Below are 16,067 nucleotides of genomic sequence, written 5' to 3'. Positions count from 1 at the left end.
TGGTGAAATCGCCGCCTTCTTTCTGGGGATGGTCTCGGTTCCGACGGGATTCACGTGATCTTGGGCGCGGCCAAGAATAGCAGTGCATAGGCAGCGCTATTAGCTGGTTCGGCCAATCAGAGTGTGACCATGAGAGCGAATGTTCCATTTTACTACTAGGCGGTTACAGAGAAGTCTCAGGGAGCAATAGGGGTCGTCGGCTCTACTGGACGGAGTATAGGAGAATAATAGCCGGTTGCTCATAGTATATGATAGTCTAGGCTACAAGAACATAGTCCTTTAAGCAAGCAGTATCCTAATCGCATTCAATCGCATTCGTTTTGGCGGTCGCTCCAAAGACGAAAGATGATTCCAAAATTGGAAAGAACGAGGCAGTGCAAACAAGCCACCGCCACAATTTCACGTGCTAGCGATCAACAAGCGTGGATCCTGTCAGTGGGATTTTCAGGCGGAGATTCAACGCTGATTCCGTTTATTGATTGATGGTCGATAGAGATCTATGCATCATGACTGACAAAATTAGGTCTAGATATATGACACTGATTAAGTATGCAGGACAAGACCCGGGGAACACCATCCCACTTTCTACGGTTCGTGCTAAGCGCTCTCTCTCTCTTTCCACGGTCCATTCTCCGCTGTCATGGAGGGACAATTCCTTGTTGATCGTCGCCATCTTTCTTATCCAATGCGGCTGTTTATACCCCGCGTCCTTGCTACACTAGTACATTCCCATCGCAAATAAGACAAATGACCTCTCCAAAATGACAGTTTCAATCCAGTTCTCCGATGCTTCCGTTCTCTTTCCTATAAACAGCTCCAGCCAAGACCTTGGCCTGGCGCTTTGCCGAGCATCCACTGGATTCCAGAGTGTATTTGGCCGATACTGTCACCACCAACCAAGGGTGCAAAAAGGAAACGTGAAAATAGTAGGAATACATTTCATTTAACTGTGAAATAAAAGGGCATCTCTAGTCCTCTTCTCTTCCATTATGGTGTTCGCGTTACGTTCTTCATTTCAGGCGTTGTGCTACATCCACTCGTTCTGTCACCATCTTGATTGCTTTTTTTTTTGAGGCCTGAGGGTCTTCAAGGCTGCCTGGATCATTTTTCTTCTTTTTCTTCAGGAGTCATCTCCATCATAATTATTCGTTCATCAGCCTCCTCTCGTTTCTGCCTTCGTACTTAATCATTTCCATATTGTCGCTCATTTCTATTTATACATATCCTCAATCCTAAACATTCGTTTCTCACTATGAAGTGGTCGAGGTTATTATCTTTACCCCGTCTTTCTCTCTCCCGGAGCAATTTCATATTGTTTGGGACACTTTTGGGATTCCAGCTGGCGCAGGCGTCTATTAGCTTGGATATTGACAATCAAGGCACGTGAATATGGCCCTCCTCTTCTTCTAACGCTGCTGACCATCGCAGATTCTCTCAAAAATGCCGCCCAAACCGCAGCGACTGGAATGTTACAATATTACACTGGTTACAAGCTAGGTGATGTCCCCGGTAACCTTCCCGATCCTTACTATTGGTGGGAAGCGGGTGCCATGTTCGGAGCGTTGGTGGAATACTGGTACTACACGGGAGATTCGCAATGGAACGATATCACTACCCAAGCTCTGCTGCATCAGACCGGTTCTGGTAACAACTTCATGCCCACGAATCAGTCCCGTACACTAGGAAACGATGACCAGGCCTTCTGGGGCCTGTCCGCCATGTCTGCCGCCGAAGTACGATACCCGAACCCACCAGAAGACCAACCTCAATGGCTAGCGCTAGCCCAGGCCGTCTTTAATACCCAGGTTCCGCGGTGGGATGAACAAAAATGTGGCGGTGGGTTAAAATGGCAAATATATTCCTTCAACGGCGGCTTTAACTACAAGAATACCATATCTAACGGATGTTTCTTCAACCTGGCCGCCCGTCTTGCGGTGTATACCGGCAATGAATCATATGCGGCCTGGGCTGAAGACGCTTGGGACTGGATGTTTGGTGTTGGACTTGCTAGTCGAGACTTCCATTTCTTTGACGGTACAGACGACACGAATAACTGCAGTGAGGTCAATCATATCCAATGGTCATACAATGCAGGTGTCATGTTGCTTGGTGCGGCCAACATGTACCATTTTGTAAGTCACCCCTTTCTCTATTGTTGTTTGAATGCAGTTTGTTACTGACACTATGAAAGACAGGTCAAACTGACGCTTGGAAATCTCGTGTGGAGGGGATCATCAAGGGTCTAGATTATTTCTTCCCCGACGGTAAAAACATCATGAGCGAGGTTGCCTGCGAGACCCAGGGCACTTGCAACGTCGACCAGCGCTCTTTCAAAGCCTACCTCTCCCGCTGGATCGCTGCCACGGTCCAAATAGCTCCGTTCACTCATGATATGCTCATGCCCAAGCTGCGCGCCTCTGCTCAAGCTGCCGCTTTACACTGCAATGGTCCGAACAATGCCTGCGGGCTACGATGGACTCAAGGCGCTGACTACGATGAGAGTACGGGAGTTGGGGAACAAATGGCCGCGATGGAAATTTTTCAAACGAATCTGGTCGACTCCGCGAAGAAGCGCGTTACTGCAGACCACGGCGGCATCAGTAAGGGTGATCCTGATGCGGGCACGGAAAAAGACGACGATGCGTATATTGGAGTCCTTGATGATCCGATTACCACCACTGACCGGGCGGGAGCTTGGATTCTCACAATCTTGGTTATTCTTGTGACATTTGCTGGCGTTTATTTCATGGCTACATAACCGATCTGCATTTTTTTTTTTTTTTCCATCTTCTACTAACTTTGGTTATATGTATATAGCTTTATGCGTTGTCAAGGCGATTTACAATTGAAATGATATCCGGCCTTTTTGTTTACATTATAGAAGCCCATATAGAACTCAATTTTCAGAATATGCTAATTGCATACATACAAGTAACGTCGTTCTGCAAGGGAATACAGAAACAGCAACAGATCATCCCAATGTCGATCACGTGGATCCCATAAGGCTACTGGGTATTTAAATACCATTTATTTCAGGCACCAATGCTGTACCTGGGTACATACAGTAAAACCACTTGTACTTGTACTCGTATTCGTATACGGAGTACCATACGCGGTACTCCGTACTCCAGTACAGTAATACGCATCAGTAGTCGACGTCAGATATATATCTAGATCTCACTACGGAGTATATGCACACTACTTGAGAACACAACCTATGGCACAGTTATTTCGGTTTTATGGTAGTTCGCACTGCTGGACAAGGCGGACAAGGCAAATAGATAGAGCAAACACACGGCGACACGAGATTGGCGGGGGCAGTGCTGCAAGTGAGGTCGAATAAGCAAGCCATGTGCACGCGTTATTTGTCTTTGGGGATAGAAAATGTTGGATTTGGCATGATATATTTACACTGGCTAACTATTCCCTGTGTTCAAATAATAGACTTCGATAATTTATGTGTAATTACTCGTTTACTTTTACTACACTGCACGTGGATAGCTGTGTTATTGATGTATTGATGTAGATGGAAGACGTGATGCACGGTAATGATAAGGAACCTCGACCACACTGCTATTCACACTTGATGAATGATGATGTATCTGAGCGGTTAGGTGCATTGTCCAGCATATGATCTTTAGTTCAATAATTGATGTTGTTTACTCCGTATGCTATTCTTGTGTCCATTCGACGAGTACAGCGCATCTGCCGCGCGGTAAGTTGATGCCTGAGGCTGCAGAACGCGTTCATAACAACATCAGTGGTTAATCATTATATTTAACAAACAATTGAATCAATGTAAGAATCCATTGAAATAAATAGAAAGAAGCAAAATACACGAAGATATACTACTAAGAGAAATAAGTGTAGACAGGATCAAAATTACGCTGGCGGTAAGACCCGGTCCTGCTCGCGTAACTTAACCGCCACTGTCTCGTCTCGTCTCGTTTCGTTCTGGTTTTCTTCCGTTTTTCTTTCCCGCCCGCTTCTTCCCTTTTTTCTCCCTTCCCAGAAAAAAACGAGAAAAGCGTTGAAACGCCCATCGTCCCTCTCACCACATCGTCCCCTTATCGTATTTTTCCGTTTTTCATTGCGAAACCGCCATCATCTCGTCTCTACTCCCCACTGCATCCCCTGGTCCGTCCAGTATCGACTTTTTCGACTCTGTTACCGCGAACATGGGTCGGACGGTCGACCAGGAGGTTCACGCGGCGTTTGTCGAGTTCCGCGCCAAGGAAGACGATAAGGTGCGTGACCTGCTGTATTTCCCCCGTAATATTTCAACGAGCCCGCCACTTGTGCCTATACCGAGTACACCACCAATAACTTATCTTACTTGTTACTGACATACCATCCTGTTTTTCTGTTACCCTGGTACAGTGCCTTTCCGTTCAGTGTATCTACTGTCAACAGATTCGCGCAAAGAACACCTCGCGTCAGAAACAGCATCTGCTCGAGTGTCCGGGTCTCCGTGGCCATCCTAGTGCGCCTCAGCCGCAGTCCCAATCTGCCCAATCCGCCGCCAACGGTATCAGCGCTGCAAATGGTTACCCCCCAACGCCAAATGGACCTGCCGCGGCGGCGGCGGGTGCTGGCCCTGGCCCCGGAGCCGCGATGCCCACCGCTAATGGTGCCATGATGTCGAACGGTGTCAATCCCCATGCTACGCCGATGCAGACTCCGCTGAACATTGCCGCCGGTCGTGGTACCCTGTCCACGCCTGGTGGCCCGCCTACCGCTGGCCCCGGTTCGTCCTCCGGCACCCCCCAGCAAGGTTCGCGTCCGACTCCCAAACCCAAGCCGAAGACATCTACTTCGAGTCTTCCGGCGCCGCCGTTGGATGATGTTCATGCCGCCTTTGTCGAGTTTCGTGCCAAGGAGGAAGACAAGGTAAGAAGAGGCTATGGTTATGGTCGGGAGTTCAGTAATTTGACCGGGGAATCACAGTGTCTGTCCGTCCAATGCATCTACTGTCAGCAGGTTCGCGCGAAGAACACCAGCAGGCAACGCCAGCACTTACTTGAATGTCCCACCTATCTTAGCGTTATGAAAGATTCGATCCCGGCCAACAACCTACTCCATACCTTCCCCGAGGGTGACGTCGCTCGCTCGCTACAGATTCCCGCTCCATCTCTCGAATTGGATTTCCGGATGAGCATCAAGATGAATCCTCGCGTTTCGGTAGGACAAAGCTTGTGGGGCCAAAGGGATTGGGTCTCTTTCCTTGGTGGTCAGTGGGCTGGTCGATGGGGGAAGGGTATTATCCTGGTTTGTCTCCATTTTATTTTACCCTTTCTATACCCGTTGTAGTGTACTTCTAACAAATTCATCAGCCTGGAGGGCAAGATTCCCAAATCATCACCAAAGATTCCGTGACGAGTCTCCGAGCAACCTACATGCTTCAAACTGCGGATGACCCGCCGGCGTATATTATTGTGAAGACAAATGGGTGGTTAACGGGCTCTAAGGATGTACTTGATAAGGTTAATGACCCAAATATGGCGGACGCTGTTAACCCTAACACCTATAAGTATCGTGTGAACCTCTCTATGGAGACCGGAGACGACCGTTACGCTTTCCTGAACACCCTGATGTGGATCGGCAGCGGTTGCCGCAGAGGTCATGAAGGTCAGTACTTGCCACTATCTAATGCACAATTTGGCATGCTAACGGCGCACAGTTATTTTGGATTGTTTCCGCGTCAATTAGTTTCGCTACGTGATTGCAGCATGTTTTTGTCCGGTTTTTAAGCGAGTGATATTCGTCGTTTATGGGAAAATTGGGTTGTTTATTATTTCATCCCTCGAGATTTCTTAGGTATATGTGGTACGCCTTGAGTTGATTTTTTTTTCTTTCTTTTGTTCTACAGCAACCCTGCCCATTTGCCCTTGTCCTGTTCTCTTGCCTGGGTCATGGTAAAGTCCAGACCGTGCAATGTCCCCAGTAGGAACCGAGTTCGTTTTCCTCGTGGAGTGCTTACCCTTATGATATACTACTGCTATTTTCGCTCCCAAGACTCTTTCTCTTTTATTGTCAGGTGAAGATCTAGCTGTTTCAGCCTCTACATTGTTCATATTGATTCGATTATATTCCCTAGTTGTTATCTCCCCTTTTTCGCCTTGTCTCTTTTTTTGAGTGCAGCCAGCCACGGAGATATCCTATAATTTTGTCTTGTTCAGTGGAAATATTGATCGATCTGCTATATGCGTTGATATTGAAATTTGTGTTACAATTGCAACTCCCAATGCGATAAGGATAATACTGGTGTTGTTTATATCAAAGCGGTTAACGCCATAATTGCAATCGATTGTGCTACTTGCGATGAGGGAAGGAAATTGGTTATCTCCAAACCTCGAGCTTACCACTAATATCGACCTCGGACTTACTTCGAGAATAGATATACAGCGATGTATTGTCGCTTAGATCAGTAAACAGACTAACTAGAGTTTCATAGATGCGTCTGTATGTACAAGGTATGTACTCCGTACAAATACTCGTATGTACCTGTATGTAATACTACCGTTAATTTCCATTACGGCTTGAATCAGGTACAGTAAATACTGGTAATCGTGTGGTGGTATTTTCACTGGTGTTGGGTTACATGGTTATTTACGCTTAACTCATTTAAAGAGTAGTATGTTATTGTTTTACTAAGGGTATGGGTTTTGTAAGTTCTATACTACAGGGGATGCTGTATTTGACTACCGTCACGTTCGTTCGTGTTACAATGGTTAAACCGAGTTATGGCAGCGAAAGATCTAAATCTATCAATCTTATCTTGCTATTCATTTTCCCTGTTCAAAAGCCTGCAACAACCAAGTTAGTTTGATCAAATTGATACCTTTAAAGAAGGGGGGGAACTCACCCTTCTCAGTATTCCCCTCACCCATACTCTTACTACTGCTGCTACCACTCTGGATAGCGCCCAGGATGCCATCCATGTACGGCGCTCCACTCCACTTCTGGTGCGTCAGGACGTCGACGCCGAGTTCCTTCTCGCGAGACTGGATCTGACGCACGTAGGCGAGCATGCCCTCGTCCTTGAAGGCGCGGGAGAGCTCTGTTGTGACAGTGGCGTTGGTGTGGAGGCCGGCGAGGGAGATGAGTTGGAGAACGAATCTGTTCTCGTTATTTGTCGCTCTTTGGTGTGTTTGGATGAAACTTACCCATGCTTAGCAAGATCCCAAATGAACGACTTGAGAGAAGCCTCATTGAATCCTTGACCCATCCAGTTGAACGACGGGCTCAGGTTGTAGACAAGTTTCTTACCCGGAAACTCGCTGCGCACTTCTCCAGCCAGTTGGCCCGCCTTGGCGACGTCCGGGTCGCCGGTTTCCACCCACAGGAGGTCGGCATAGGGTGCGAACTCACGTGCGCGCTTGGTTGCGGCGGGGAAGCCGGCGCGGTAGTGGTAGAATCCTTCGCGGGTGCGGGGGCTGTCGCAGGACCAGACGACGGGGGCTTTTACGTAGTCGTTTGCCAGGGCTCGACGGCGGGAGAGGGAGAGGTTGGGGTTCTCGGCGACCTTGGTCTTGTATGCTTCACGGGTTGATTGGGAGGCGCCTTCTGCTTCAAGGTGGGCGTCGACAGCTGAAAGAAATTAGCGTGGGTTGTATCTAGTTTTCTGGGGGTATATTACCCTCGTCAAAAGTGACCAGTTTGTGCTTCTTAACCCAGTCCAGTTCGAACGCATCAATTTCTGAAGGAGCAGCTCCCTCTCGTTCCATAGCCTGGAGAGTCTCCGCCAGAGGCTCAACGTCTTCCGTAATACCAAGAATGAACTCGTGGTCGCGCACGTCAATAGCACTGCTGATCAACTTGCCACTCTCAGAGTCCGTTCGTGCAATCACAAGGTTCTCAACGCCCATCATGTCCCACTGGAAGCGGGTAGCAACGAGCCGGTTAATGTGCTCTGCCATTGGAACAAGGACCTTGCCTGCCAAATGACCGCACTTCTTTCCACCGTGAAGCTGGTCCTCGAAGTGAACACCAGCAGCGCCATTCTCGGCGAAGAGCTTCGCCAGTTTCATCACTGCGGTCAACCCACCATGTCTAGAGCAATCGATCAGCTACTATATCTCGTCTGCTATAGTAGTTGGGATAGCTTACCCAGTATCACCGTCTGCGATAATGGGTCGCAGGTAGTCAACGTATGCGGTGGACTTGCGCTGCTCTGGGTTAAATTTGCGTCTGGCATCGAATTGCTTCCGATCATGCATTTGCTGAGCTTTGAACAATCGCTGGACCTGGTTCGGCACTGTGTTGTAGGGGTAGTCACCAAAGTCGGGGGAGACCTCGTTGGTTGTTGTCAAGAGAGAAGAGCATGCCCAGCCAGATATATACAAGACCTCCTGGTTTGGGGCTTGCTGTGTCATTTGCACAGGATCAATGGCACCCACTAAGATTCAAACCGTTAGAATATCGTCCATGTCCCCAACTATTCAATCCAAGTTAACTCACTTGTATGAACCGGCAGTCCTTGGGCAGCCCGCTCATTCAACAAATTAAACAGCTTCCGCGCCATCAACGAACTAGGATATGTCTGTTGCAACGTCCCGCGCTTGCTAACCACATCCGCGGCCGAGTATGGTCGCTTAATCCCCTCATACCGCGGGGACTTCCACCACGCCTCGACGTCTTTTATCTGTTGCTCGTAGAAAGCGTCTTCAGCGGCACCGGCTTTGTCAGAGCTCGACAGCAGCTGGTATGAATCACCCGGTAAGACGGTGGATACGGGGGGCTCGACTGGGGGGAGCGGAGACGACATCCGTGGATAACCGCAAGCGAAAGATCGCAGAGCGAGGCGGGATGGACTGCCAGCAGTCAAGGGAGAGAACGTTAAAAGGCGTCGCGGAAGTCGACGAGGAACTGATCGAAACATTTTTGTTGTCTAGTATACAGGTGTAATTGGAGAGGAGGAAGAAAGATGGTGGCGGAGGTTGTTTTGGGGAGACGTCCCTTTCCCCCGCCATTCGGGCCTCGGTCTGGGGGTTCGCTCCGTTATCCGCGTACTTTGCGGAGTACTTGTAGTCTGACAGCATGACAGGAGCATAGAACGACAATCCCGGATATTATATCAGTTTATTATGTATTGTGTAACTTTGAATTGCTATGCAGTAGCCGATAGCTTGGTCTAGAACACTATGGCATGCCTGTAAAACATAAACAGTGCATCCCGCATCCGTTCTAAAGGATAGGGGAAGAACAATTCCTCTAGATCTAAGCTTCAATTCGGTATATTTCTCTCTCAATTTACTCATCCCACTCGGACCACCGGTAGTCCTCGTTATGTGTTGCGCTAGCCCTTATCTGAGGTACCAAAATGTATCATCCCGTCGGACATCTCTACAGGGAAGGCGTCGCAATGTCACGAAACTCTTCGAACCCTCTATCGTCAATCAAAACTATTAGCAGAGGTCCCAAGGAGCCGGACAGATATGTGGTCCAGTGATCGAGGCACTGAGCTATGCAAGACAATGCAGTTACCAACACCCACCACCTGGCCCATCATCATTTATATAGAACCGTCTGGAACCATCAGAGCATAGACCAAACAAATCGTCCAATTTAAGCGGTTTGCAGCAAAGTAAATGCCATGGAATCTCGGGGATGGAAAACTCGTTATGCTAATGGTGCTGTCTTATCTCATCGTCGTCCACGTGTGGTGAGGTTGTCTCGGAGGGTAAATATAGTAAAATACTTGTATGCAACATGTCAGAAGACCGAATAACTCATCGAAAACCTTACTTGCTGCTTACTTGGAGTTCTGTAGAGAAATGCTAATGTAATGTACCGCCGGAAAGTGTGGGGAGACCATGTGTTTGGTCCCGTGACCACCGAGTTGTATAGCTTCACATCCAGTACATTATTGTCTATTAATACACTAGAACGAATAATATTACAGGCAATACAACATTCAAGAAGTACGCTATCATCCTGAATATTTCTGCTGGCTCTCGTTTCCTGTTGTGGAACCTTGCTCTTCTCCCCCGCGGCTTATCAACTGTTCCTTCTCTGCTTTCTCCTCACGCGGATGCATGGGTACATGATTGATCGAGGAACTCCTCCATTATCTATCTGTCCCTTCTATCTCGCCTCGCTTATCTCTTTTGTCCCCATGGAGTTTTTATAGAGATATTGTGCGGTGGTTTCTCTTTCTATCTATCAATAACTCTTCCTCATCTTATCCTTTCGTGTTCACTCGGCGTCCCCTTCCAATTTCTATGCGATCTCCAACTCTCCAAGCACTGGGCATGGAAAGCATCAAGATTCCGTCCCCTTCGGCTATTCTGGATATTCCCTCATCTTCCCCTCCTTCTGTTCCTCCTGCTGTTACCACTGGTGGTGGTGTTGGTTCTTCTTCATCTTTCCCTGCCCCTTCTATCTCCTCGTCGGCTCCTCCAGCCAGATCATCTCTCTCCGCAGCAAGGACGGGTACGGCAGGTGGGAATGCGTCCAGCAAGCCTAAGCAGTCAAAGAGTCGTAATGGTACAGTATACCAGACATTCTCATTGATCGGTTATGATATAATGGTGCATGGATATGAATACATGAACGGAGGAGCATAAAATCGAATTAGCAGCGTGTAATGTACAAGGTGCTGACCTTCTGCTCCTACTTGTTATCCAGGCTGTATTACCTGCAAGGCTAAACGACTGAAGTGCGACGAGTCCAAACCAACCTGTCTTCAATGTGAACGGCGCAAGGTACAATGCGGAGGATACAAGAAGGATTTCAAGTGGCGACCCTTCGAAGAGACCAATGCAGCGAACAGGACTTCTGCAAAGGCGAGGAATGGTAAAGTTACATGTCTATTCTCTTATAACAAGTATCATCCTAACAATTAACCGCGCTATTTTTCTTTTCTGACAGTCACTTTGCCACCTCCACCCCCGACCACGTCGAACAAAAGTTCAACAGGGAATGTTTCACGTCCGATATCGTCTGCAAGGACTGCACCAAGTCAAGGGTCCCCTTTAAAATCAAGAGAAGGCCGCCGACTGCCGCAGCAGACCACCCCACCAAGGGTAGAGGAAGATAGCCAGTCAAATCTGGATGCATTGAGTGAGAAAACTCCCGAGTCCTCACTCGGAGAGCTTGAAATTCCCGGGTCAGCTCCATGGCTGTCGGATTTGTTCCCCTCTTCTGCAGACTCTGGCAACTCGTTTGGCGCAATGTGGACTTCTAGCCCATCCAAGTCAGATAGCTTCAGCTTCTCCGCCCTGCTAGCAGGAGATGGCGATGAAATTGAAGAAATCGTACGCCAGTCCGATCCAGGCTCCGACCAGTGGCTGTTATTTCCAGATTCTGGGCCATCTCCGTCAAGAACTGAAGCGCTCATGGCGTCCAGCATCCCTAGCGAACCAGATTTAGGAGCTGCAAGCCCCGAGATGCTGGTGTTACGCTTCAATAGAAACACTTGCGGTATATTGTCGATTAAGGATGGGATGCATGAGAACCCCTGGCGTACATTGATCTGGCCATTGGCCAAAGATACCCCGGCCCTGCGCCACGCTATCTTTTCAATGGTCGCATTCCATTCCAGCAAGGAAAACCCATCCCTCAGGGTCCACGGAGTGGATCATATGCGCAAAAGCATCGCGTACATGGTGCAAAATATCGAAAGCATGAGGACTGATGCGGCTTTGGCCACCAGTCTAGCGCTAGCATTTGCGGATACATGGGACCAGCATACTCGCTCCTGCATCCAGCATCTCCGGGGAGCCAAGGCATTGGTATCACAGGTCCTAGATCTGGCCGTACAGGGTAAAGTGCATGGGACTGATTTGGAGCGCGTTCGGTTTCTGTATAATACTTGGTTGTATATGGATGTGATCGCTCGTTTGACATCGCGAGATGGCTGCGAGGGGGCAGAAATGGACCTGTCCATATTTCAACTTCCAAACGATGTTGTACATGAGATTGATCCTCTGATGGGATGTGCTGCCACGCTCTTTCCGCTTATTAACCAGGTGGCTAGGCTAGTCCAACGGGTCCGAAAGAGTGATTCCAACTCCATCTCGCTGGTCTCCCAGGCCATTGAACTGAAAAGGCTTGTTGAGCAGTGGGAGCCTCCAAGATGGTTCGAACCGCCTGAAGACCCGACGTCAGAGGTGCAACATAGCATTCAAACAGCACATGCTTATCGCTGGGCCACCTTGTTGTATCTGCATCAAGCCGTCCCAGAGATGCCTTCAGAACCGACATCGGAACTGGCTAAGCGGGTATTGATCTTGCTTGCCACTGTGCCACCAAGCTCGCGGACAACTATAATTCAGATGTTTCCGCTTATTGCCGCAGGCTGCGAAGCAGAACAAGAAGATGACCGCGACTGGGTTCTGAATCGTTGGATGGCCATCCAATCTCGGTTGATGCTAGGTGGTATCGATCGGTGCCTCGAGGTTGTGCGGGAGGTCTGGACCCGTCGAGACTCATACAAGGTTGAGCAAGAGCGAAAGCACAAACGCAGCCGCAGCAGTACTGTGTATGATTCCTCGGAGACTTGGGGGAAAGGATGGAGTCGGGAGGAACGAACGATTCCCTCTGTCACATCTCGACAAGCTCCCAGACGGGGCTCTGCTGTGTCAAGCTTGGAAAATATCGAGCATGAAAAGACCGTCCGGGGACGATTGCATTGGGTAAACGTAATGGAGAAATGGGGCTGGGAAGGTAAGCAAGGGCTTTTTCTTCATTTGAATGCCAAAATGCTAACTTTTGATTCTTTACATAGTGTTCTTGGGATAGAGGTTGAATATGAGACGCCCAGTTAATATCGAGGGCGTAATGCAAGACGCTTTGCGGAGGGATTCTTGGTAGCACTGGGTTTCGATCTCGATGGCTCCTCCGGATCTTTTTTGATAGCAGGCTGGAGTTCTGAGCGCGATGCGGGTTCATTACCCGGTGGATTGCTCGGGTGGTCCTCCAGATACGACCGGAGAGAAGCCAAGTATGGCTCGAGTTCCCTAGTAATCGAGACAGTGGTCATGGTGCAAAAGGATATGCTTATCTGTTGCTTTCTGGATACTGTTTGTATGTGAATGTTGCTTTCTGGACTGCTTATATTACGATTCGATTGTGATAGTCGATCAGCGTGGCGTTCGGTTCGAGTGAAAGATTAAAAATGGATTGCTGCTTGGACTTGTTTGAAACGATGTTGAAGAAATGTCCTGGTCATAAGTCTCCCTCAGTAAATTATGGCGCTTTGGTGGGAGAAAGAAACTCGGATTGGCGCATGGGATATAAAAAGCAAAGGTTGTCGCAATGGCGCAATTCCACCGAAGTTCTTGTCGATTCCGAAAAAAACTGAAAGTGGTACGATATCTGCTTTCAATACTATGATGTATTGACTTTGCTACAGATGTCGAATTCGTCGAGTGGCACAAGTCTTTCAAATCTCAAAATCGCTTTTTTTTTTGGTATAATATTATGATCTTTCATCAAAGTGGACTATCCAAGTCATGCAGGGATGTATCGTTTTCGCAAATCCTCGGTCTGTAGTCGGTCAGTTTAGTTTTGATGAAGAAGGGAACGTTGGAGCGATGCCTTAAGTGGAGATGGAGAGGATAGTTGCTTGGGCTTGTCAAGCGATGAGAACGAGGTCGAGTTGAGTTGAATTGGTTGGGGCGATGGTCCGTGTGTTAAGAGTGAAGAGGAGAAAGAGGAGAAGGAGGGGAAGGCATTTTATATTGAGGCCTGATCGAATCGGAAGAATCGCTGGGGTTGTTCCGGCAGGAATACAGCAGGATTCACTGGTTGTACTCAAGTAGAATGGTTAGATGATGCGATGAGGTGGTGGGATTGTTGAGATGGATATTTTGTCTGAATATGTTGTTTTTATAGAGAGATACTTTATTGGGAATAGAAATAAGATAGTTTGGATCACGTTTACTTGTAACTGAGTGAAGTATACAAGTTGGGTATACAAGAGCCAGTGTACTTTTGTACTTGTGTATGGCGTGGTTTGGGTATTGTATGTAATACCATGGGTTACTTATATACGTATGTACACACGGAACCCGTACATGTATATCGATGTATTACTACCACATCTGGTATAAATACCAAATTAACATGGATTCTTGTAGGATTTACCAGAACGATACTCTTTGTTAATGCAATAATACTGCTAATTTAGTTAGTCCATAGCAAGAAGCGTTATAGTAACACCCTCAGTTATGCTCTGTACTCCGTACAGAGCACTAATAAGGACCGACTAACCAGACTCGGAAAAGAAACCCCAGATATCTAGATTTGGGACATTGATTGGATGCTGCGCTGGTGTTGGTTTCTCCTCACAGTATCAGTCAAGTTCTCCTCACGGTTCGGATATCTATAACTGTAGATATGGATTCGGTTACTTAGTCTGGACATTGGATGCGAATGTATGGATTCGTCGGATCGTTGTACAAGCAGTGAGGGGTGTATAAATGGTTTATGCTGGCTGCTGCTAGTGCTGATGTTTGTAGATCGATAGCTTTGCTTTAAGTTGTTTTATTTGAATTTGTATAGTTGACGCAATGACTACTCCATTTGTTTACCACGCCAGGGCACAGTCGACTTTTGAGCCGCCGCTCATTGCCAATGAGAATGCATTTCTTGGCGACTTAGCATCGAGGTCAGTCAGGTTTTCACTTCCAAACGATAACCATGGACCACGGCTATTCCGTATCGCGTACAAAAGTACTAACAAGTAACCACCATTTGCCTCGGCCAGCGAACAAGATGCCCCCGAAAAGCCCATCTCATGTGGCTTCTTCCGCTTAGAAAAGGGCACCCCACTGGTCTACGAATACACCTACGATGAGATGAAGATCATCCTGGAAGGCGAGGTTACGATCTCCGACGCGACGGGGCAGTCGGTGCAGGCTCGGGCGGGCGATGTGTTTTATTTTCCCAAGGGATCGAAGATAACTTTTGTGACTGAGGGGGGAGGGTTGGCATTTTATGTGGGTTTCTTTCTCTTTTCTATTTGATGTTGCTGTGGCTGACACTTGTGTAGACCGGACAACGTGCCAAGGGAGGTGCATGAACTTTCCAGACTCGGGGGATGTAATACATATGATTGAAGTTAATACCGCAATGATATCCGAAATTGGAGATCCATAGGTTCACAACCATGGTTCTGGAGCATGAATTTAATGTGTAGATCTATGTATCCAAGCAATACGTCATGGCAGGACCATGGATCATGAGCAGGCCATACCCGAATGGGTAATTTGATTGTTTTCATTCAAGGATCACGGATCTGAACCGAGTTTTGTGGGAGATCGCGGCTTCAATATAAAACGAAGCTGACACACATAATGATGTACAAAATGCAAAAGCAAACAGTTTAATATATTAGACGAGATCTAATACATCTAGCCTCGCTGCATCGGGCTACTCCGTATTCGTGCGGCATCCAGCTCTCCTCTGACCCGTCTATGACTGATGATCCCGTGTCTAAACAAAACTAGTGGTTGATGACTTGCAGTCATGCTCCATTTTTATTGCTGTCCAGCTCGATCGTGGCCCCGTGGGTGTCCCTCGAGGGTCCAATCAACGTGCACAGGTTCCTGAATCTGGGTCGATTAGCTTTTTGAGGCTTGTTTGAAGGGAAAAACAGGAGATTTGAAAACCTGTTTATTATTGTGCTTTTAATAGTCATTTTCAAAGCATTCTCTATTTAATATAATAATAAAAAGTTGCCCTGGCAACTGGTACAGTCGGACTGCGGCTCTATGTTGGCTCAAGCCTTGTTACCCGAACAGGAAGGCACGACTCAGCTGCGCCCGATTCAGCAGCCACACCTTCCCTCTTTCCTCGCCACGCTTTTCCCGCTGCCTCAGTAACTCTGGATTCGTCATATCTTCATCCTACCTCACTTTCAAATTTTCTTTTCTTTTTTTTTTTTTGGATTATTCAATGCTTTTTTTGTGTGCTCCTGAGTGTCCAATAATGCATTCTTATTCTGTTCAACGGCCCATCGCCGTGCGTGGCAGTTAACGACTGGCTCATCGGCACTTTTCTCGTTCTCCACCGTGACCACGAAAACAAGAACCGGTGATCTCTGTGCTGCTCGCGGTGAC

The 16,067-nt window shown here is 47.8% G+C and overlaps 6 protein-coding genes across 6 annotated transcripts; 5 read left to right on the top strand and 1 right to left on the bottom strand.

The window, feature by feature from the left end:
• Nucleotides 1-1,466: 1,466 nt before the first annotated feature.
• On the top strand, nucleotides 1,467-2,758 carry EURHEDRAFT_452518 (glycoside hydrolase family 76 protein; the record flags this gene model as incomplete). Its single annotated transcript, XM_040784042.1, has 2 exons — nucleotides 1,467-2,132; nucleotides 2,192-2,758. The coding sequence occupies 2 exons, from the start codon at nucleotides 1,467-1,469 to the stop codon at nucleotides 2,756-2,758; spliced, it is 1,233 nt and encodes a 410-aa protein (XP_040640683.1).
• Nucleotides 2,759-4,178: 1,420 nt separating this feature from the next.
• On the top strand, nucleotides 4,179-6,207 carry EURHEDRAFT_553123 (DUF3237 domain-containing protein; the record flags this gene model as incomplete). The annotated part of the gene is made up of 4 exons (XM_040787568.1): nucleotides 4,179-4,247; nucleotides 4,381-5,268; nucleotides 5,334-5,628; nucleotides 5,681-6,207. 4 exons carry the CDS (start codon nucleotides 4,179-4,181, stop codon nucleotides 5,707-5,709), a joined length of 1,281 nt encoding a protein of 426 aa, XP_040640682.1. The 3' UTR covers nucleotides 5,710-6,207.
• Nucleotides 6,208-6,634: 427 nt separating this feature from the next.
• Nucleotides 6,635-9,029, bottom strand: EURHEDRAFT_410790 (methylisocitrate lyase ICL2). The gene is made up of 6 exons (XM_040781444.1): nucleotides 8,461-9,029; nucleotides 8,110-8,398; nucleotides 7,640-8,052; nucleotides 7,167-7,590; nucleotides 6,866-7,119; nucleotides 6,635-6,806 (listed from the first exon to the last, which is right to left on the bottom strand). Exons 1-6 carry the CDS (start codon nucleotides 8,879-8,881, stop codon nucleotides 6,799-6,801), a joined length of 1,809 nt encoding a protein of 602 aa, XP_040640681.1. The 5' UTR covers nucleotides 8,882-9,029; the 3' UTR covers nucleotides 6,635-6,798.
• Nucleotides 9,030-9,904: 875 nt separating this feature from the next.
• EURHEDRAFT_410788 (uncharacterized protein) lies at nucleotides 9,905-10,937 on the top strand. The gene is made up of 2 exons (XM_040781443.1): nucleotides 9,905-10,797; nucleotides 10,873-10,937. The coding sequence occupies exon 1, from the start codon at nucleotides 10,224-10,226 to the stop codon at nucleotides 10,566-10,568; it is 345 nt and encodes a 114-aa protein (XP_040640680.1). The 5' UTR covers nucleotides 9,905-10,223; the 3' UTR covers nucleotides 10,569-10,797; nucleotides 10,873-10,937.
• On the top strand, nucleotides 10,629-12,770 carry EURHEDRAFT_451951 (Zn(II)2Cys6 transcription factor; the record flags this gene model as incomplete). Its single annotated transcript, XM_040783990.1, has 2 exons — nucleotides 10,629-10,828; nucleotides 10,913-12,770. Coding segments are annotated over 2 exons (2,058 nt in total), but the record flags the coding sequence as incomplete, so codon positions are not given.
• Nucleotides 12,771-14,426: 1,656 nt separating this feature from the next.
• Nucleotides 14,427-15,192, top strand: EURHEDRAFT_522055 (cupin domain-containing protein). The gene is made up of 3 exons (XM_040786856.1): nucleotides 14,427-14,614; nucleotides 14,714-14,945; nucleotides 14,999-15,192. Exons 1-3 carry the CDS (start codon nucleotides 14,517-14,519, stop codon nucleotides 15,026-15,028), a joined length of 360 nt encoding a protein of 119 aa, XP_040640678.1. The 5' UTR covers nucleotides 14,427-14,516; the 3' UTR covers nucleotides 15,029-15,192.
• Nucleotides 15,193-16,067: the final 875 nt, after the last annotated feature.

Source organism: Aspergillus ruber (genome assembly GCF_000600275.1).
Source record: "Aspergillus ruber CBS 135680 unplaced genomic scaffold scaffold00007, whole genome shotgun sequence".
Taxonomy (NCBI): domain Eukaryota; kingdom Fungi; phylum Ascomycota; class Eurotiomycetes; order Eurotiales; family Aspergillaceae; genus Aspergillus; species Aspergillus ruber.
Note: the sequence above shows the minus strand (reverse complement) of the source record. Positions and strands in the feature narration are given on the sequence as shown.

Coding starts and splice junctions, on each gene's coding strand:
- EURHEDRAFT_410790 (XM_040781444.1), bottom strand. CDS start 8,881: ATGTTTCGATCAGTTCCTCGTCGACTTCCGCGACGCCTTTTAACGTTC. Junction 8,399..8,460: donor AGGACTGCCGGTTCATACAA/GTGAGTTAACTT, acceptor TTTGAATCTTAG/TGGGTGCCATTGATCCTGTG. Junction 7,120..7,166: donor TGGGATCTTGCTAAGCATGG/GTAAGTTTCATC, acceptor TAACGAGAACAG/ATTCGTTCTCCAACTCATCT.
- EURHEDRAFT_522055 (XM_040786856.1), top strand. CDS start 14,517: ATGACTACTCCATTTGTTTACCACGCCAGGGCACAGTCGACTTTTGAG. Junction 14,615..14,713: donor CTTGGCGACTTAGCATCGAG/GTCAGTCAGGTT, acceptor TGCCTCGGCCAG/CGAACAAGATGCCCCCGAAA. Junction 14,946..14,998: donor GGGGAGGGTTGGCATTTTAT/GTGGGTTTCTTT, acceptor ACACTTGTGTAG/ACCGGACAACGTGCCAAGGG.
- EURHEDRAFT_410788 (XM_040781443.1), top strand. CDS start 10,224: ATGCGATCTCCAACTCTCCAAGCACTGGGCATGGAAAGCATCAAGATT.